At 40.6% G+C, this 21,937-nt stretch overlaps 1 protein-coding gene across 1 annotated transcript; it reads right to left on the bottom strand.

Moving 5' to 3' along the window:
• Positions 1-748: 748 nt before the first annotated feature.
• Positions 749-20,650, bottom strand: taldo1 (transaldolase 1). Its single transcript, XM_043705994.2, has 8 exons — positions 20,511-20,650; positions 15,371-15,494; positions 10,681-10,788; positions 9,516-9,647; positions 7,861-8,036; positions 6,119-6,316; positions 3,149-3,294; positions 749-972 (listed from the first exon to the last, which is right to left on the bottom strand). The coding sequence occupies exons 1-8, from the start codon at positions 20,611-20,613 to the stop codon at positions 940-942; spliced, it is 1,020 nt and encodes a 339-aa protein (XP_043561929.1). The 5' UTR covers positions 20,614-20,650; the 3' UTR covers positions 749-939.
• Between the last annotated feature and the right edge of the window lie 1,287 nt (positions 20,651-21,937).

Raw genomic sequence — 21,937 nt, forward strand, 5'->3', positions numbered from 1 at the left:
ATTTGCTGCCAACTTTTTTTGCAACTACAATTATAAATCAGTGTCTCCACCATGTGGTACAAGTGGCAAAAATCAAGACTATATTCTTAAATCAGTTAAAACATTACATATAAATGAAAATTCCCCAAAAATTGAGGTGACATTATCTAACACGTCAGAAGAATTTCAATATCAATTCAGCTTTACCACTTTTCAATCTTGAACACAATTTGCACTGCACAGTCCATTTATCATAACAGACAAGATTTCATAAATCTATTGTACTTCAATTGATAACCTGCTTGGGGAAAAAGTGCAACTGGCTGCTTAATATTCTTCATAAATGAAGAATTCTTCAATGTCCATCCAGCCCAACTACACTTTTCATAATATTAGATTACCTCTTCCATTTTCTCCTACAGAATCTGCACAAAATTCTTGATCCCTCAAGCCATGTTGGTTACTATCGTTTAGTCAGCAAGGATTTTTACAATCATTGCACAGGTAACCAGATCTGTACAAAATCTTCAAAAACAATATATTTGGTCACTGCCTTGTATGCCAAGAACTCAACTTAATTTACCAAATAAGTTTAGACTGCCACAATTAACCAATATCTTCCCACCTCATTAGTATAACACCCTTTGTTTCTTGCACCCATACAATGTTACAATAAGTATAGTCAGATCAAATTGTATAATAGAAACAAAAAGAGCAACTGATGGGTTAAGAAATAGAAATCTCACAGCAAAGGCAACCAACACATTAGTAGTTTTATGCATTTATTAGGAAGAGCTGCACTGTATTGCACAAGCCAACATTAAGTACTGCTCAATAACGGATACACCAATGATACAATGTATGGTGTACCTTTTACATGGTTGGTCAAAGTGAAAATTTAAAATTTCAGCCATCTAACCACACGATTCAAAACAGGGAAGTGTGCAAGTTAAGGGACAATTAGCATCCATTCTTGGCAGTAAAAAGCCGTTCCTGCAAAACAAACAAACAAATATCAACATAAAACAGAAGAGTCAGTTATAACATGCACTGGTAAAAAATCTGGTATACATGCCAACCCTTAAGAGCAATTACTCATGCCATCCTTGCAGAATTTAAAACTAGTGGGGTACAAGTTGCAGAAATCACTCCATTTCTACAATTTTAGTCTTGGTTTATCCTGGATACCATTTGTGTTTATACACAAAATTAAACTTACTGTAGCTTAGTTAAGGTGACAGGATGGTGAAGCAGCTCATTTGAATTAAAGATGCCAACATGGCATTTGGTGACCAGGCAGTACCTCAGGTGAAAAGTTAAGCACTATTAGGTTTGTCACAGAGTTTGCAAAATGTTTTAGACTAGATTAAATCTCCCACAGATGTGTTGCAACTAGTTTCCTTTTTCCAATGCACTGATCTAAACGAAAGAAGAGAACTTTTTGGTTTCCAGATATCCACATCAATTTAAAAAAGACATTTTACCAAAAGCATCGCTAAGGGACATTGCTTTCAGACACTTTGAAAGCAGCCTGTGCAGTATACCATGGTGGCACAAGTACATTCTATACCCACATTTGATTTTTCCACAAAATGCAAATGATAGACAACACCAGATTTGATGCATGTTATTCAATCTGGACTAGCCAAGACCAGTAACTTCCCCATCCTACATATTCCCCAACTGAACATGCTTTATTTAAATGGCTCGCCATTCAATTTGCACATTATGTGCTTTTGACTTGCCAAATTTGTAGTAGAGTTCTTAGACTATTGTGATGTTGAAGGGAGTACAATCTGGCAGGCATGTATGGAAGCAACCTAGAAACCTGCTCAGGTTAAGGAGCTTTACCTACAGTCCCTCTTTACCTGCAAGATTTAAAAAACGAGAGAAAGCAGAACAGCATACTAATTTGGATGCTCAGCCATCATACTGAATAGGCCTGCACCCTTGAATAACTAAGTAGTCTACTCCAGCTCTTAAATTTTATGGGTTTCTAAATGTTAAATCAGTCTTACAGCTTTGGTCCAACTCATCATGCTGATGAGATATTCTACATTAATCTAGTCCCATTTGCCAGCATTTGGCCCATAATCCCTCTTAACCCTTCTTATTCATATACCCAGATGTCTTTCAAGTGTAGCTATTGTACCAGCCTCCACCATTTCCCCTGGAAGCTCATCCCATACATGCACCACCTGTGTGAAAACATTGCTCCTCAGGTCCTTTATATATCTTTCCTGTCTCCTCTAGCTTTGGACTCCCTTTCCCGGGAAAAGGCCTTGTTATTCAACCTATTCACACCACTCAATTTAATAAACCAAGTTATTCCAGATTGCTACATATTTGTTGTAGTGCTGCTGTCACATGGAGCAGACCAAATAATTTTCAAATTGTTGACAGATCAGAACTGTGGAACAGATGCCATTAGGAAGCTGCTGCCAAGCCGTTTGCTTGCTTTTCTTTGGGGGTGAGGGGGGAGTTGATTCCTTAAGATGTCCCTGCTGAATGCTGCTTTCCTCACTTGACCTCCATGACAGAAAACTTGGGGAGGTGCCTCCATTGACCAGTGCTCCAACTGAAGTGTTGCTCTTTGCAGTCAATTCCAATGCAAATAAAAAGAGTTGTTTATGAACATCTGCCCCAGCTCTTGTAAACAAGTGCAGGTTAGTTATCCTATTAGGATGTGTGCATTGAGCACACTAGTGGATCTTCCATTAAGAGGCAGTTAGCAGTACTTTCAGTACCAGGTGAAAAGACAGCATTAGATTTGCACCTCAAGAGGATCTTATGACTGAAATAAATCACAGAATCCCTACAGTGTGGAAACAGACCCTTTGGCACAACAAGTCCACACATTGAACTAATTCTGGGTTTCAATTTTTCAACTCCAAGATTTTCTGCCTAATTGATTTCCAACTCAGCACGATCCCTTATGTAAACGAGGACTACAGTTGCTGGAAATCAGAATTGAAACTGTGGTGCTGGACAAGCACAGGTGGTCAGGCAGCAGAGGAGCAAGAGAATTGACACTTCATGCATTAGCCCTTTATCAGGGCTTACGCCCAAAACGTCGATTCTCCTGCTTCTCATATGCTGCTTGACCTGCTGTGCTTTTCCAGCACCACACTTGACTATATCTGGTGTGTCAGTCAATTTTCAACCATACCTTTAGCATGTTTTCTAGTTTAACTGCATCAGCTGAAAACTTGCGGATCCCGTCAGATAATTTTTCCACAGCCATCTGGTCCTCATTGTGTAACCATCGAAAGGTCTGTTCATTCATTTCAACTTTCTGTAGGTCAAGTGCTTGGGCTGCACACAGGTAAATAAGAACTTTTAGGATATAGGTTTTCTAAAAAATTCTGGAGCTTAAAATATGAAAAGAGTTCGCATACAGAAATTTCAGTCATTACACAGCCACCTGAGGCAAGAAAAGTGGTTCCTCAAGTTATGATCTTTCACAGAGCATTAAACACATTAATCCATAGTATACTAGTGAGCTAAAAACATTAAATGTTAATTAAATACACTTGCATATGCTGTCAACTGTCCTCAGGACTTTAGTTGATCTTTTTCTTTCTGCAGGGACTTGCCACCATTTTGAAAGAAAGAATTAACTTGATTGGAACCAAATTTCTCAAAAGGTATGTGCATCCTTCAATCCCATAAAGAATTTATAAAAAAGTCAGTTTAAAAATAGACATGCACCTGTATTGAAGGTTCTGCCACAAAGCACTCTTGTCAGTGACAATACTTGCCTCACCCCAGAGGAGGGAGTCTAGATTAAAAGTGATGCAAGGTTCTCCATGTAAGAATAGCTAGGTTTGTGCAACAAATAAAACTAGCAGTTGGTATAAATTAGGGTCTGCCTCCTGGACCAGAATTATTGCCAGTTCTTTCAAACTTTATCTGAAGATATACACTTGTTCATGCCTCTTCTTTTGTACAAATATGAGTTGAGATCATTACATTTTAAAAAGTATTCAAACACTTATCTACATTTAAGTCAGATACCACACAAAAAAAGTTTAGTAGAAATACAATTGGAGATCAAAGATCAGATCAGGACCACCACTTCAAATATTCAGAATTATCCCCTTCCTCTGTGCTTATTGTTCAGAGACCAAAAAAGGAACAGACTTCTCTTCCTAGATGTCACAGTAGAACAGAAAGCCAATGGAGAGCTGCAGACCAGTGTCTATAGGAAAGGCACGCACACTGACCAGATTGCTACAGGAGCAATCATTCCAACAACACAAATAGAGCTGCATCAGGACATCTAAAACCATGACACACTGCGGCACTCAGGAACTACTAGAAGCGGTGGAAAACCACCGATACAATGTATTCAAGAACAGGTACTCTATAAGCACAGTCTGCTAATTCTTACACAAGAAACCTAAAGATGACAACATCCAGAGACTCTTCTCACTACCATACATTAAAGACTCAGTTGACAACCAGACTACCCTAGTCCCTTGGCATCATGGTAGCCCACAAACCTACCAACACACAAACAGCTCTTGACAAATCTAAAAAGGACCTGTTCCAACAACCAGCAGAATGAACACCCGATACAAAATACCCTGCAAGGACTGCAATAAGCATTACATTGGACAGACAGGAAACTAGCCACCTAAAGACATGACCCACTATCACTAGTATCCTTAGAGATGGAGGGACACCAGTTCGACTGGGATAATGCATCCATCCTGGGTCAGACTAAACAAAGACATGCACAGGAATTTCTAGAGGTCTGGCATTCAAACTGGAACTCCAAAATGATTTGGACACCACAACCTCAAAACAGGAGGTGATAATCATCACCACAACAGACCATGACACCAATAGTAAGTGGGACAAAACACCAGTGCTTCATTGAAGGCTCACGGATCAGGATGAAAGAGATCAGAGAACAAATCTTGCAGCTCAGTGATCAAATCTACCACCAGATTTAGGAGGTGTGGTTGCCATAGACAAGTTAGACTGAATGATCAGTAAAGGCATTACCATGGGCAACACACCAGTAAATGCCAGAGTCAACCAGCCTCTACTTGAAAAACCCAGTGTGCAACATTAGCTGTTATTTTGCAATTGTGCAAAAATCTGCAAATTTCATCAACCCATATAGGACTGTTAGTTGACTTCTAGTATGTGCACATGCATGTACTGGAAAATATGTACATTTAGAGGGGAATGTTCAGAATAGATGCAAATACAGTTAAACTGATTTTAATACATGAGTCATTCTGGATCATTTCTCAGAACAGAATGTGTTAACCAGAATTAACCAGCAGTGTTCAAGTGATGCATTCTCCAAGGCACTGCCTCGACCAAAGTTTGTTTGCCAGCCTAAAAATCAGACCTCTGACCACAGTACAAGTACCAATTTCTCTTGGGTATTCCTTTGTAATTATTCTTGAAGATAAAAGGCTTGACAAAAATGAATATTACTTGAAAAAATGCAATCAAACATTAAAAATAAGTTATTTCAGGCAGTTACTGCCTTTTATTTCTGGTGAGAAACTGGTCTATTGTAACAATTTCTTCTCCACAACCTTTGTCACTAAAGTTGCCCTTTTGAGGCACTCTACATTTTAAAATAGTTAATATCTAGCTGTTAATGTTTATTTTGGCTAATTTACATTTATTCCTCAACTTTTGTTTCTCTAAAATCTCTAGGCTAATTTTTCATGTTATAAATCTCCTCCATTAAATTAATTGATATTCAGCTTCCTTGCAAAGCCACAATGGATTTTTTGATGAATTTTGTTTGTGTTATAGTGAAACATTTTACATTATTTCCTTAAAAGGATACATTGAAGCAGCAACCTACTACAAAGTCCATTTAACTGTAGCCAGATCTTCCTTCAAAACAAATCCAAATTACCCTGGTGTAAATGCAAGCAGAGTTGTTTGGGATTGACATACACCACAATTAAACTTGCATCACTAAAGACAGCAGGAGAGCACCGTTTGATAATTCAGCTGGAAAAAATCTTGCTTATAGCAAACAATGCTGTAGAAACTCAACAGGATCTGTTGAGAAAAAATTAACACTGCAAGTCCAATAAAAAAGGTCTTTAGAACCACAGCATTCTTGGTTTCAGATTTCTTGCATCTGCCTTCATCTTACCTTTGTTAACACTCAAAGTAGGTGTTAGTGTTTCATTGTCTTGGCTAAGCTCCTCCAGCAGTTTTGGAGATATTGTAAGATAATCACAGCCAGCCAATGCCTTGATTTCACCAACATTACGGAAAGATGCTCCCATGACAATAGTCTTGTACCCAAACTTCTTATAATAGTTGTAGATCTTTGTTACACTCTGCACACCTATAGGCAAATCAGGATTATGAAATATAAAAGTCAGGTGACAAAACCAGATTACTTTCCTCTAAAAATGGATCCCATGCAAGAGATCTCTTTATAAAAGTTGTATCTAAGTATAGGCAAGCACGAGAACAATTGTTAAAAAGTATTTTATTGCTCCAACTGGAAGTTATCTTTCTCTGTAGCTGTCCTCAAGACATGATTTGTCTTGTCAGTACAAAACAATACTTTTCACTGTCTAATTTCATGTGACAAATAAATCAAACCAACCAATGGTATAGTTAACTTACTAATTCAAAATATCCAAACAGGAACATAGTCCAGCAATCCAACAGAAAAGATGAATCGAAAAAAGTGTCAACATTTAAAAAAGTTAGAGTAAAAGGATTTAGTGGATTGCCAAATTATTGATGTTTCAGCTGCCCATTGTGTAGTTTTGTGCATTTTTGTTCAGGTAAACTGCCAATTGGTAGTTTGTCAGAAGACTTCCCAATAAGCTATAGCAACAGCCCCACATATAAACATTACTTGAAATCAGTCCCACTACTGCACTATGCAATATAAAAAAGGTCAGAGCCAGAGTTAAACTTATGCAAAGTATTTTACAGGATATTAGTGTCTAATTCTACAGAAGTGACTACTTCAGCACAAAGGTCATTGCACTCCAACATAAGCCCAATGTGCTGAATCACTACTTCAAGCAGCCACTGTTTCAAAAATACCAAGACGCAAAGACAATTCACATGAATGTTATAAAAAGGTTCAACTCCAAACAAGGAAATAAGTCAAAAGTGATCTAAAGCATTGCTAAGGAAGTAACTTTCTAGAAGTGTGTCAAAGTGAAGAATGAGAGAATGAGTTCTAGAAAAGGTTTAGGGAGGAAATTTAAGAGTTTGAGTCTTGGCAGCCAAAAGACTAAGAAACAATGGCAATCTCAGTAAGTTTTGTTATACTCAAGGTCTGAATCAGGAGAAATGCAGATGCCAGAAGCTGATGTTAGAGAGACAGAAGCCAGACATCAAAAAGGTTAAAAACAAGAATTTCTTAAAACAAAGCATAGTTCAACTGTGATCCAGAGTGGTAAACCAGAGCACAGGGGAGATAGGAAATGAGTTACAACTTTGGATATGCCAAGGTCTTTTTGGAACGCACTAATTAGTCAAGTCTTGCCTCATACAGTAAGAATTAGTGTTTTAGCAATGAATGAGTTCAGCTGGAGTGGAGTCAGGCCATGTTAAGGCTGTGGAATTAGGCTGGTTTTAGTGACAGCAGAGATACAAGTTCACAGAAGAGTCAAAGGGTGCAGTCTACTTTTGTCTCAGACAGAGACCGTTGCCTGAAAGAGGGATAAGTCAGTGGTATGAGATACTATTTGACTTTTACAGCAAATCATTTGCTACAGACAAAGAGTCAGAGGTCAGCTCAAAAACCCCCAAGTAGAAAAAGGAGCCCATGATCAATGTCTAGACAATTGCAGGCCATAGCTAAACTAGTAGCAACAAGAGTTACTGTTTTGCCACAGAATTCAAATGGATAGACAAGTGTACCTGGGTCCATGGATGGTTCAAAGCTTTTCTTATCAGTGTTGGCTATATGCCAGTCTAAAATGCGACCCACAAATGGAGAAATCAATGTTGCCCCAGCCTCTGCACAGGCAACTGCCTGAGCAAATGAGAAAAGCAGCGTCATGTTGCAATGGATGCCACACTGTTCTTCAAGGAACCTAAAACAGAAGTACTCAGGGTTAACTATACTTTATTTGGAACAGTAAACTAGTCATAGCAATTCAACAATGTTGTGTACAGCAAAAGTCAGTAGGGAAGAAAATAAGCATTTTGTAGTTTTTAATATTCAACTCAACTACCCAAGAGATTTCAAAATCTAAAATTGACTATGAAAAATTCACCAACACAATATCAAGCAAATTTTTCTTCTGCTCTCATTAGGTCAGAATGAAATAGCTTATCCAACATCCCACTTTTCTCCCATCTCCAACAGGATTCATGAATGGTGCTGAGCATTGTTCATTAATGACTATACATGACATTTCTCACTTTATGGAGGGAAGGTCACTAACAAAGCAGACAATGGGTGGGCCTAGGATGCAACCCTGAGGAACTCCTTCAGAGGGGTCCTTGAGCCAAGGGCAACTCCAAATACCAAGTTCTCTTGTTAGCAGGACATTGCTAAGCAAATGTGGTTTAAATAGCATAATCAGTGACCCCCTTCTATCACTTTAGATGGCTGAGTTGGATTTCTCCTGCTGCATGTAGAAGACAACTGAGCAAACTTCCATGTTGATATCACTACTGTAGTTATACTAAACAGTGCCTAGAGGCATGGCAAGTTCAGGAGTAGATATGTACAGTACCATCACTAATGCAGTTGGGGTCCAGAGCCATAGTATCCAGCACCTTCAGATGATTCAAGGTTAGACTAGTTAATAGTTGACTTAGAGAATAAGTGATTTACTTTAAATCAGAGTTTCAATGAAATTAAGTGGAGAGACAGTTCATATATAGAGGAATTGCTCAGTGGGAAATTGAATTGAGAGGACAATAGAAATGTACTATGGAGATTCCAGAATCCCCATGCACAACCTCTGTCTACATTAGTTTATGACTGCCTGGTCAACAGAACATCTGGGTCATTGCCTGCAAAGTATGATTCTGTACACTTGACTAACAGACTGTTTAATTACAAACCTGAGAGACAGCTCTGAATTTTGGCACTGAAAGTGCCCCTGAATGGGGGCATGGAGGCACTTAAAGGATTGACAGGGCTGGGTTTGTGCTGAAATTTGCAATGCCAAGTCTATCAGGTTTCATTCTTTTGAAACTTTAAAAACAGTTTGATACAAAAAAGTCACTGCTATGGTTCTGGAGTCACATTCAAGCTAGGCCAGGATGACAGTTTCCCTTCCCTAATTATAAAAGGGTATTAATCACCATGTTTTTCACAATTCAAATTTTAAGAAATTCCTTTTGTATCAAACCCCAATCCCCAGTACATTATCTAGTGATGAAGTACAACTCCAACAAGACCATTAAAAACATCAGTTGCATTCTGTTTTGGACAGATGTTGGAATTGAGATTTTGTTGGTCTTGTGAAAAGTTATAGAATGTGCAATATTCATGGCAACTCATTCCATATTTAAGTTTGACATTTAAACTATTAGTGTAGTTACAAACGAGAACTTACTTTCCAGCCTGGATACCTTCCCATGTGGAAGAAAGTTTGATAAGAATACGATCCTTGTTAATTCCAGCATCCTTGTACATCTGAATTAGGCGTTGGGCCTTTTGGATCATGGCATCCTTGTCAAATGATAATCTAGTATCAAAAACCAAAGAGATAGGCACTTCCAGATTATCTTGATTAAAACTATAAACAAAAAGATACAGTTCTGTTTATCCTATTGGGGGGGGGGGCATGTCATTTAAGACTAGCATATATTGCCTATGATAGTGAGCAGCCTTTTTTGAACTGCTGCAGTGCATCTAGAGCTGGTACTGTGCTTTTAGCAAGGATGTCTGGTTCTTGATCCAGTGGCAGTAGGGCAAATGGGAATCTAGTTCCTAGTCAGGATTGGAGAGGAAGTAGGGGTTGGATTAAAAAAGTACATAGGAGGATTGGAGCATGATTTATAGAGATCATAATTTTAATATAAAGCTTGGCTGGGTGGCTTATGGGGGTTGAAAAAATAATGAGGTTATATTTCTGGAACTATAAACATAAAATGAGTATGACTGAGAAAACAGATGAGCATAAATTCACCTGAAGTAGAGATTGTGGGGACTCTATGTCATGGTGGTATTGCTCAGAGGAGTTATGGAATAAGGTTTTTCAAAGAAAGAACATTAAGAATCCAGACCAGGAAGAGTGCGATTAGAAGATACAGATAGAGGCTTTGAAAAGCCAAAAGATCTCAATTGTGGAAATACTGGAGGGAAAAAAAAGCGGTTCAAACAGAACTGAGAACAAGCAGTTAAATCAAACTTAGATTTGATGGGAAGGAATGTCTAGATTTTGAAATAGATGTAAAGAGATGGAGTTGAGACAATAAATTGGTTTTGCCATGAGCTTTGAAGTCTTTCAAACTATAGTTAGCTTTTTATTTCTTTTTGTTTAATAAACTTATCTTGTGGCTGTGTGCTTATTCACCAATGAAAGATTATGTTAAAATAAGGAAACAAAAAGCATTGTTAAACTAAAAAGAGATCAGGAAGAGACTTCATAGTCCTACATAATATTAATACACTGCACAACTGCTCAGAATGGACAGTAATAAAGTATCTTGGACAACCTAATTGTTCTGTTGGGAAGACACTTTAAATATCTGGTAGATAGCTTCAAGTTCTAGTACCTTGCGTCAACTTCAGTTGAAACTCTGCCAGGAATTTTCTTCAAAATTTCGACACCAAAATTGACAAACAGCTTGTCTATGACATTGGAGAGTTGATCAGACTTTGATCTGGAAAAAAAGTACATTGTCTCAACAAGAACACAGGATTGAGATTTTTTCAAAAAAGTGACTCAAGCAAGTGAGGAATCAAAACTTTTTTTTAATGTGGGTTAGACATTCTGTATGGAAGAAAGTCACGTCAAAGGGTCATGGTATAATGGTTATTTTGACCGTTTAAGTTAATGCAAAACCAGGCTAAGATGTGAAAATGCTTAGAATGAAAATGCTTTTACCTCAAACAGCTAAATTACAAATTTTAAATTTCAAAATGGAGGTAACATCTGTAAGCATACAATACATTTTACACATGACATCAGAATTAGGTTTTGTATTGTTTTATTGGGTATACAATACCTAGCCAAAGATGGATCGCGAACTGTTTAAATACTAAAAAAGCTAATTAACTAATCAAGGTACTGCGAAGATCTATGCTTCGGTTTCAGCATAGAGTCACTAACATGAATAAAAGCAACATAATGGTTTAATATACAGTCCCGAATACAGGTCTGGCAGGAAAAAAGTGCCAAGATGCAGCAAATCCATAGGAAAAAGGGTATGGAGGAGATAGTTGAGTGGGCAGGATAGCATCATGGGAATGAAAGTAAGCCTAAAAAGAAAGTTAACCAGAAGAGACAATCTTAAAATGGAACTAGAAGATGCTGGTATAAATGAATAATCTGGAGCAGTTGATACAAGAAATAAAAGTTTGCTTGGAGGCATAGCAAGCAATTAGGTTAACAAATGCAAATGTTTCCCTGCAATATAAAGGGACTGGTGTCATTTAAAAATAAAAAGCCTTCACGGGATGTGGATGGATATTGTTGGCTAAGCCAATGTTTAGTATCTGTCCAACTTAGAGCTCATGACAGCTGCGTTGAGCAGTCCATATACCTCTGTAGACCCAAAGTGCAGTTGTGGGGAGCGTTTCAGGAATTTGACTCAACAAAATAAGAGTGCCAAGTCAGGGTGGCTTAGAGGTGAATTTGAATGCGGCAGTTTTCCTGTACAGTTACTACCCATCTCCACCTAGGTGGAGAAGATCATGAATTTGTAAAGTGCTATCCAAGAAGCCTTGTGATGTTGCAGTGCATTTTGTGGATAGAATGCACTGCTGCCACTGTGCAGTGAAGAGAGTGAACAAAGTGGAAAATAATATGCTGGGTCAAGCATGCTGCTTTCCCTTTGATGGTGTAAAGTTTCACATGCATTGTCAGAGCTACATTCGTTCATCCAGACAAGTATTTCTATTCTTTCAAAATTCCTACAGTCAAAACATTGTAAACTTTAGAATACACCAGTTAAAAGAGGTTCATTTCATTCAGAAAGTGGAAACAGAAATCAGTATATTTGGGAATATTGAATGGATGAAGAGTATGAAAATTTACTCATGAAATATGGGTATCATTTATTGCCCATCCCTAATTTCCCAGATGACAGTTAATAGTCATCATTGCTACAGCTCTGGAGTCACACACAGGCCAGACCAGCTAAGAACAGAAGACTTTGCCAAAAGCAAAGAAATTAGTGAACCATTTATGTTTGAGGGACAATTGGCAGTAGTTAAAATAGTTGCTATTTGAATAGATTTGTTCTTCCATTCCAGATTTTATTGAAGGGTTGAAAAGTGTGGTGCTAGAAAAGCACAGCGGGGCAGGCAGCATCCAAGAAGGAGAATTGACATTTGGGCATAAGCCCTTCTTCACTTTTCAACTCATGCCTCCAGCATCTGCAGTCCTCATTCTCCCAGATTTTGTTGAATTCAAATTTTGTCATGTGTCATGGAGAGATTCAAATTCATAGCCCCAAGTTCCTGGATTATTCACTCCAGGGGTAAGGATTGCTCACCCAATGATACCACCTCCCAGTAAGTTGCCATCTTCATTAGAAATGAGTGGAGCAGGTTTGAAGGATTGAATTGTTTACAACTTCATTTCACATGTTTTTCAAAGAAAAAAAAAGTGTAAGGAAAGAAATAAAACCGCAAGTAAAACATTTACTATAAAATGAGATTATAGCCATGTGATTATTCCTTTGGAAGATGAAAAGTCAGCATAGCCACAAATTCAAATCAAAATGTCAAGTTTGAAGAGAACTAAGAAATACAGATGGCTTTATCAAGAAAGGTAGCAAGAGTAACTGGAGGCATTCTAAAAAAACACAGAACTTTAGCTCGCAAGACCATTCAATGTGAAATAGCCATCATGTAATAAACTGATGTAGTTGAATGTATTAGCAGCTAGAACTGTCAGAATCTCAAGTCACAGTGCAGGGGTCAAGGGAAGGTTGAAAAAAATTGAAAAAAGTGAAAGAAATTTAGGATTAGGGAAGCATTGTGAAATTCTGTTTCTACTAATTCACTGCTGGACTTCAGTTAACTATTTAGTTTGTCAGGTAGAAAGATTGGTTAGCCAACCATTATAATTCTGATCACACATCCTCAAGTAATCCACAGAAGTACAACAAACATTATAGGAGTGCCTTTAGTGTAAAAGTCCCATCACACTTTGTAGCAAGTGTTACAAAAAACAAACAAGTTTGACACCAAACCACAAAGCAGTCATTCGTACAGATAGCTAGAAGGCTGATCAGAGATAGTTCTTAAACCCAACAGCACAAACATATGTACCCACACTAGATAACTGGTCACAATAAGGGAGTAGGGAAGGAAAAAAGTTTGAAAACAAGGATGGAGATTTCTACTGGAGTATTGCATAACCTAAGAACAAATGGAAGTCAGGTGAGCATTGATGTTGAGCGATAATGGAATTGGCCCAAGTTAGGATGCGGGCAGCCGAATTTGTACTGAATGCAAGTCCAAACATGGAGGAAGATGGAAGGCTCAGAGCATTGGAATAGTTGTCAAGAGGTGACTAAAGCATGAATGACAATTTCAGCAGATAAATGGTGGTAGGATTAGTGATGTTGCTATAGAAGACCAAAGAATAACCAATGATCAAAGTAGGCTAGTCAGCTCAGGCTACACCCTGCCATTCAAATTGAGGATCTTCTATCTCAGCTTCAACTTCTCCATGATTACCCTAATTCTTTGATTTAGTATCTAAGCAACTAGTAAGTGGAGCAGTCCTAATGGCATGGAGAATTACAAAATTTCACCACCTCAATATAAAAGTGTATTTGCACATCCTAGTCCAAAACTAGGAGTGCCTTATTCAGAGGTTGTAACCCAAGTTTTAAATTTCAGACACCTTGGGCAAAGAAAAATCTACTGTGAAGCCCTTTAAGTGTTTATACATTTCTAAGGAGTGAATAAATACACAATGTCTTGAAAATGACAGATACATAGTCTACAGCTCATGGGACAACCTGGCTCAAATATCATTTTGCTGCCTTAAGGGACAGGGCCATTCCAATAGCTCTGAAAAGGGCTGGTGATGGTAACCGAAGATAGTGGGAAGATCTTCCCATTGTTTAATGGAGGGGAGCTTCTAGCATTAGGTATCAGACAATCAGCCAGGCAATTTGGAAGCCATGGAGGGCTGAGAGATAATACAGTGTTACATAGATTGTTCTCAAAAACTGTAAACTGCCCTGTTTCCAGAGATGTCGGAGGAACAGCATTTAGATGAAGCGGGAAATCTTCGCAGATTATTCTTTGGTTAATATTGTGTGCAGTTCTGGCCTCCCTCTTATCAGGAGGATGTTGCTAGACCTGAAAGGGCTAAAAAAAAAACTTAAGGATATTGCCAGGATTGGAGGATTTAAGTTAAATTGGAGAGACTGAATAGGCTGGGACTGTTTGCCCTGGAGGGTCAGAGGCTGAGGGGAGACCTTACAGGTTTATAAAATCATGAGGGGCATGGATAGGATAAATAGTTAAGGTCTTTCCCCTGGGGTGAAAGCTAGAACTAGAGGGCATAGGTTTGGGGTGAGTGGGGGATTGCCAGTATAAGGATTAAAAAAAAGGACAAACTTTTTCCACGCATAGGATGGTGAACATATGGAATAAGCTACCAGAGGAAGTAGTGGAGGCTGTGCAGTTACAAGGTTTAAACAAGGATCTGGAAGGGAATAGGAATAGGAAGAGTAGGGGGATATGGGCCAAGTGCTAGCAAATGGGACTAGATTAGGATATGGGGTTGGCATGGAAGAATTGGACCAGAGGGTCTGTCTATGCTGTATATCTACGACTGGCTTGGTAAGTCAGACAGAGGAAGGAGACTGATTGTCCTCTAGCTGGGATGAGCTACACTCACTCAAAACAGGACAGGAGCAATCAACAACATCACAGGATGAAAACATGAGCTATTTTATTTAACATACACTTTTGGTACTATATGCATGAGTTTTAAAAGCAGCAGCACATTAGAGTTCAAACTAAGCAAAAACTTGACACCCAAAATAAATGTTACTACAATTACTTTTTGAAGCAAAGTAAAGTTGGAAATATTAGCAATTCTCAAATGCTGGAAACTAAGTACACTACCCTAGTGTGTTGGTTTTAAAGAGTTTTGCCGACAAATTCAATCCTTTAATTTACTATAATCAAGGGAAAAGATTCCATTTAAAACCTATTGCTGGATCACAATTTTAAAAATCGCCATCCATATGGCTTCAGCTTAAGTGGTCTTACCCGCCACAACTCTTGGCGTAGTCAATAGCATCATCAAGCAGCTTTGCATAAGCTGGCATCTGAGCAGCAGCAAGTATGAGCGAGGGGTTGGTTGTGGCATCTTGAGGTTTGTATGCATCAATGGCTGTACATGAAAAGCAAATTCAATTATGCCATACGTAAAAGGAAAAAAATCAAAAAGTACTCAAGATACATACTGACATCAAGCCATCAGAAGGATACTTAAGCTGATCACATGATGCTTGCAATCACCCATACTTATAAAAAAATTGTTTTAGATGCAGAATGCCTAGTGTGGGAACAGGCCATTTGGCCCATTGCATCCACACATCCCACTGAAGAACATCCCACCAAGACTCATTGTTTCTGTTGCACTGCAATTTGTTAAAAACATTTCCTGGTGTGATCACTGAACTTATCGAGAACTAATCAGAGCAAGTAACACTTATTGGAACAGTAACCCCAATGTTAGATTGTCAGACATGCATACAAAGGGATTCAAATGCATTTGTAGTCAACAGATAGTGAACTTGTTTAGCTTCATTCTCCACAGAATAGCATAAATGCATTGCTAATACTGCAAGAAAATCTAGTTTACAGATGAACTGTACATCATGGTTTTCTGCAAAGTCAAAGTGACTAAGCAATTTGTGCCCTGCCCACATTTTGAACAATGCATGACCAAGTTTCTCAATGGAATGGAGTGACTCAAATTACAGCAATGAACACTTTAAAAAAGGTTCTAACTATTCCTATTCTTGATATAGATCAGAATATTATTTTTTAAAAAACATCTGCATTTGTTAGAGTTACTTTCAGGCATTTTATTAAAAGGCAAATTACTTCAAGTAGACAGAGTCAGTCAATTTCAATACAGATCGAGTTGATCCTGCAGGCATGCAAGTACTGTACTTATGACCAAACCCCCCCCCCCCCCAAACAAACACTGCTATAGTACAGGAACTGGCTGAAAAAAATGTACCAGAGTGGAGAGCTCTGGAGCTTAGTGATGTTTGCTGTGGAGACCAGGCCTCCAGTCCTCTGCCTTGCCTGATGCTAGATGTTGAGACATCAGAAGTGGTGTGAAGAGGCAGAAGCAGAGGAGTTGTTAGGCTAAAACAAACACTAGCTGGTCAGCTCCAACGTCCATTCGGTTCACCGGACAATAAATTGGACTGTGATTGCAGCAGACCTCTTAGCAGGAGTTCAGAGACTGAACTTGTTTTCACAGAACAGCTTAGCAACAGTTCTAGACACTAATCCAGTTAGACAGGCTTGCCTTGGTTTTACACCGAAAGAAATGCAGCTGTGTGGTAAGGCTCCAGACACTACTCACTGGTGGATGTTTGAGATAGTTAGATGCAGACCTTTTTATTTGCCACAGGAATTCACTGCTGTCCTTAGAGAAGGACTATATTCCTCCCAGTGCCAATGTAAAGGAGGCACTCTGAACTATATGGGGCTATTAGTGGACACATTCTGATGGACTGTTTATTGTTGTTGGAGATTTTAACCATGCAAGTCCCAAATTCCTAAATTCCATTAGCATATGGACTTAGGAGGGAAGAAACATGCTGGATCTTGTTTACACAAACAGCCCCAATGCATACAGGATGGTGCCCCAGCCCCACCTCAGACCACATCTGTTATGCTAACCCCAGCATACAGACCACTCATGTGTCAAACCAGTTCTGAAGTAAGTGAAAACCTGGCTAGCAGGAGCCATTTCTGCTCTTCAAGGCTGTTTTGAGTGCACTGACTGGCACATATTCAGGGAGGCAGCAACCGATGGAGATTCCATCAGCTGGGAGTACTGATTTGCTACATTAGCAAGTGTATTGACAACACCACTGTGTCCAAGACCATGACTTCTCGCCCCAACCAGAAGCCGCAGATGACCGCAAAGGTGTGCGCACTGCTCAGGAAGTGCGATTCGACCTGCAAAGCAGATGACAAGGCAGCCCTAACAACAAGTGCCAATCAGACCCAGGGCAGAGGCAAAACGTGCATACACAATACACAGCCACTTTCAGGACAAATGGTGATACGTGGAGAAATGTGGAAGGGCATCCAGGCCACCACCAACCACAGAACAGCATCTTCTGCTTGTAGTAGTGATACCTCCCTGCCGGATGAGTTGAACAACTTCTACACAATTGGAGGCTCAAAATGACACGGCAGTGAGGAAGATCACCACCACATCCCTGCAACCCCCCCCCAAACTCAACAGGTGATGCCATTTCCACACTCCATCTAACCCTCACCTACCCACCTGGAGAACACCTACATCAGATTACTGTTCTTAAGACTAGTTCTGCATTCAACACTATTGTGGCTTTCCAGTCAGGCACTGAGGAACATCGGCAGGGCCTAGAAACCTCCTTTTGCAATTGGATCCTGGACTTCCTAACTGGGATACCTCAGTCAGTCTGGATGGGGAACAGCATTCAACAACATCACACAGTACAGTTGCATTTATCTCTCGGGCAGCTAGAAACATTGTAGCTTTAAGACCAGGAGACAAATCAGAATTCCCTTGTGCAAAGAGTTGGATATAAAAATGAATTAATGTTCTGGCCATTAGAATGACAAATAAACTCTAATTCAAATTCACTTTTGACTATAATGAGCATTACAGTCAAGCAGCTCAGGTTCAAGTCCCACCTGCTCCAGAAGGTGTAACATTCTTGAACAAATTGATTGAAACAAAAAAATCCAGGGGGCCCCATTATTGCCCCCATCTCTGACACAGGAATGTCCCATTCATGTCCACTTGCTCCAGAGGCATTTAGTAATATTTCTGATCAGGCTGATTAGAAAAATACTTATCCAAGCCTGTCTCATTTAGCTACAGGAACAGAAAAAGGACAACAGCTTACAAGAACTGCTTAATATTGCCTCCATATCTTTTCTATTCAAGAGAATATGTTGCAATGCAGACAGATCAGATCCACATGATGAAATAAAGTTACCACAAAACCAACACCCATATCAGAAATTAAGCCACACTTCCTATTCCCATCCATCTCTAAAGCACTTTAAAACATTCAGTATTTACATGGAATTCTCAAAGTTTTTAAAATCAGAAGATAGAAGCCATTAAATCATCTTCCTTAACTCATATCAGAAAGCAAAATATCAAACAATGAAATCTGCACCTTAGTCTCAAAAACCAAATCAGCAAACTATACAATGTGAAACAAAACCCATGAGTTTTGGCTTTAAAGCATCATAGACATTATGTGTCAAATCAAATCCTTTTATGTGGTGTATCTTTAGTTTTTGTCACCTGCTTAACAATATAGCAGGGAGCGTTGCAGACAGGCATCTGACTGAGGAGGAGAATGGGCTTAGCAGCTTCCATCTTCCAGGGTTTTAAAAGAAACAAATCTATATAATATTCATGAATATTAGATGTTCCAAGGCATTTTACAGCCAATGAAATACTTTTGATGTATGATGGGAGGCTGAAGGGTGACCTTAGAGGTTTATAAAATCAGAGGGGCATGAATAAAATAAATAGACAGTCTTTTCCCTGGGGTGAGGGGCCAGATCTAGAGGCATAGGTTTAGCATGGGGGGGGGGGGGGGGGGGGGGAGAAAGAAGAAAAGAAAGAGGGGGAAGAAATATAAAAGAGACCCAAGAGGGTGGTATGTGTATAGAATGAGCTGCCAGAGGAAGTGGTGGAGGCTGGTACAATTGCAACATTTAAAAGGCATCTGGATGGGTATATGAATAGGAAGGAGAAAGTGAGGTCTGCAGATGCTGGAGATCAGAGCTGAAAATGTGTTGCTGGAAAAGCACAGCAGGTCAGGCAGCATCCAGGGAACAGGAGAATCGACATTTTGGGCATAAGCCCTTCTTCAGGATTCCTGATATGAATAGGAAGGGTTTGGAGGGATATGGACCAGATGCTGGCAGGTGGGACTAGATTGAGTTGGGATATCTGGTTGGCATGGACAGGTTGGAGAAAGTGAGGACTGCATATGCTGGGGATCAGAGCTTAAAAATGTGTTGCTGGAAAAGCACAGCAGGTCAGGCAGCAAAGGAGAATCGACATTTCGGGCATAAGCCCTTCTTCAGGAAATCGGCAGATGAGATGACCTGGGGGGTGCAGAGAGAGAGGGACTCACTGATCCTTGTAGAGGGAGGAGGAGCACTTCTTCAAGGAAGGCATCCTTGCAAGAGAATTCACAGTAGGTTAAAATCAACTAGGAGAAACTGAGGACTGCATATGCTGGGGATCAGAGCTTAAAAATGCGTTGCTGGAAAAGCGCAGCAGGTCAGGCAGCATCAAAGGAGAAGAATAATCGACGTTTCGGGCATAAGCCCTTCTTCGGGAATGAGGAAGGGCTTATGCCCGAAACGTCGATTCTCCTCCTTTGATGTTGCCTGACCTGCTATGCTTTTCCAGCAACACATTTTTAAGCTTGGACCGAAGGCTCTATTTCCGTGGTGTACATCTCTGACTAACTGTTGGAACGTTGGAAAAGCAGCAGCCAACTTGCACAAAACAAACTCCCACAAGCAATGCGATAACGATAAGGCCCTCTCTACCAGGAGTGATGTCCACTGAAGGGTAAACATGGGCTACCACAGCAGATAACTCCCCAGCCCTCCTTTAAAACTAAGGCCATGGGATTCTTAACATTCAACCGAAAGGGCCTCCCTCGGCCGAGCACTTAAGGGGGGGGGGTGGGAAGAAACGTATGAAAAACTGCAGGACACCCCGGGTGCCGCGGTACAATGTCACCCCTGGTGTCGCCGGCGTGTGCTCAGCTCTCCGGAGTGGGGAGAGCGGCACTGCAGGGGACTCAGCAAAGAGCCGACTGTTCACCAACCGGGCCACGACGGCACGAAGGAAACCGGCAGCTACCCCAAGAATGGGGATACAGGCTCACAGGAGCCGGCGGGGAGGTAGGCCGAGTCTGGATCCGGGGTGGGAGGTGGGACTGGGAGGCCGGCTCTGGAGACCCTTACCGTGGATTTTACCCTCCCCCCCTCCCCCTCTCCTTGCTATCAAAGCGCTCATTAACCAGGGAGTGGGATAAGGAACAAATAAGAGGCTCAGACTTCTCCACCGGCCCGTTACCATAGAGACCACCACCGTTGCCATGGCGAAGCCCGCCCCCCTCCTCACCGTTGAAGTCCCCGGTGTCTGCCACCACCACCGTGAACTCCTTGAGCTGATCGAGCGCGGACGCCATTTTCTGCCGCTTACTAGTCGGGTCGCAATTTGCCATAGCGGGAGTGGGCGAGCGGCGGGCGCTTTATGGGGAGGGGGGGGGGAGGGCGGAAGGCCCCAGGGAGGCGGGGCGGGGGCGGTCCCATCTGCGTCACGCACGACACCGACCAATCGAGCGCCATGTCAGCCTCAGCCGCCCAATAGGCAGCTGACAAGGCCAGCAGGGGGTGAGGTTTGATTGGCGGAGGGGGCGTGGTGGAAGCCGGATAATATCCAATCGGTTGAGCGAATGGACAACGCCGCGGCCAATCGCAGTTCCCCCCCCGGCTTCCGGGACAAGCCGCGCAGACAATGGACGTCCCCGGCGAGGATTGCACAATCCGCATGGAGAAGCACCACCTCCACTCGGATTGGTCAGAGGGTGGGCTCCCCATGACCGACATCATGGTCAGGCGGTGATGATGTAGTGATCTGAGCAGCCAATGAGAGGTTTAGCCTTTTTACCAGCCGCGGACTGTGGTCATACATTCTGTAGAGAATGGGAACCTGTTCAGCTTTATTCCGGCATTGGTGGTTCTCGGCAACTTCCTCTTGGCAGGATTTCAATGCTTCCCGTCACTTTGTGTAACTTTCCTCCACTGTGCACTATTAAAGGCAGTGATAGTTAAACAACTCAGGTGGATTAGCCATGTTAAATGACCCATAGTGTCCAGCGATGTGTAGCTTAGGTGTACAACATTTAAAAAAATCACACAACACCAGGTTATAGTCCAACAATTGGAAGCACTAGCTTTCGAAGCGCTGCTCCTTCATCAGGTGGACAACCATGGATGCTGCCTGGCTCGCTGTGACCTCCAGCATTTGTTGCTTTCAGTCGAGATTCCAGCATCTGCAGTGATTTGTTCCTCCTGTTATACACATTATTATGAGCAAAGATTGAAATCCTCAATACAGTTCCTGTCTCAGCAACTGAGTCTCTAGATATTGTTCGATTTCACTGAATAAAAAAAACTCAAGCTTTCTCAATGTCTTCTTCTTTGCCTACTCTTCAACTGCTCTTTGGATCAGGCCATTAAGCGTGTTTTACAATTTAACACAATTATAGCTGATTGAACACTTAAATGTCTTTCACCCATACTATCCTCATAAACCTTTACATCGTTAATAAAGATTTATTAATATCTACTTAATATGCTTGAAGATTAATTTTTCATTACCCCTGAGATAGAAATTTCAAAGGGCATCCTAATCTGCACCTCTTTATTTTCACAGTGTCCCCCAGTTTTACACTCACCATTGTAGGTTTCAATGATTTCATCTCTTGTTCTTCAAAATTCTAGAGAATACAGAATTCTAAGAATACAATTTAGTTTGCCCAATCT

The sequence above is a fragment of the Chiloscyllium plagiosum genome, unplaced genomic scaffold (assembly GCF_037043375.1).
Source record: "Chiloscyllium plagiosum isolate Xiang-an unplaced genomic scaffold, Cpla_swu_hap1 HiC_scaffold_18, whole genome shotgun sequence".
Classification (NCBI taxonomy): domain Eukaryota; kingdom Metazoa; phylum Chordata; class Chondrichthyes; order Orectolobiformes; family Hemiscylliidae; genus Chiloscyllium; species Chiloscyllium plagiosum.

Coding starts and splice junctions, on each gene's coding strand:
- taldo1 (XM_043705994.2), bottom strand. CDS start 20,613: ATGGCAAATTGCGACCCGACTAGTAAGCGGCAGAAAATGGCGTCCGCG. Junction 15,495..20,510: donor AGACACCGGGGACTTCAACG/GTGAGGAGGGGG, acceptor TTTCATGTACAG/CCATTGATGCATACAAACCT. Junction 973..3,148: donor AACTAGAAAACATGCTAAAG/GTATGGTTGAAA, acceptor TTTGTTTTGCAG/GAACGGCTTTTTACTGCCAA.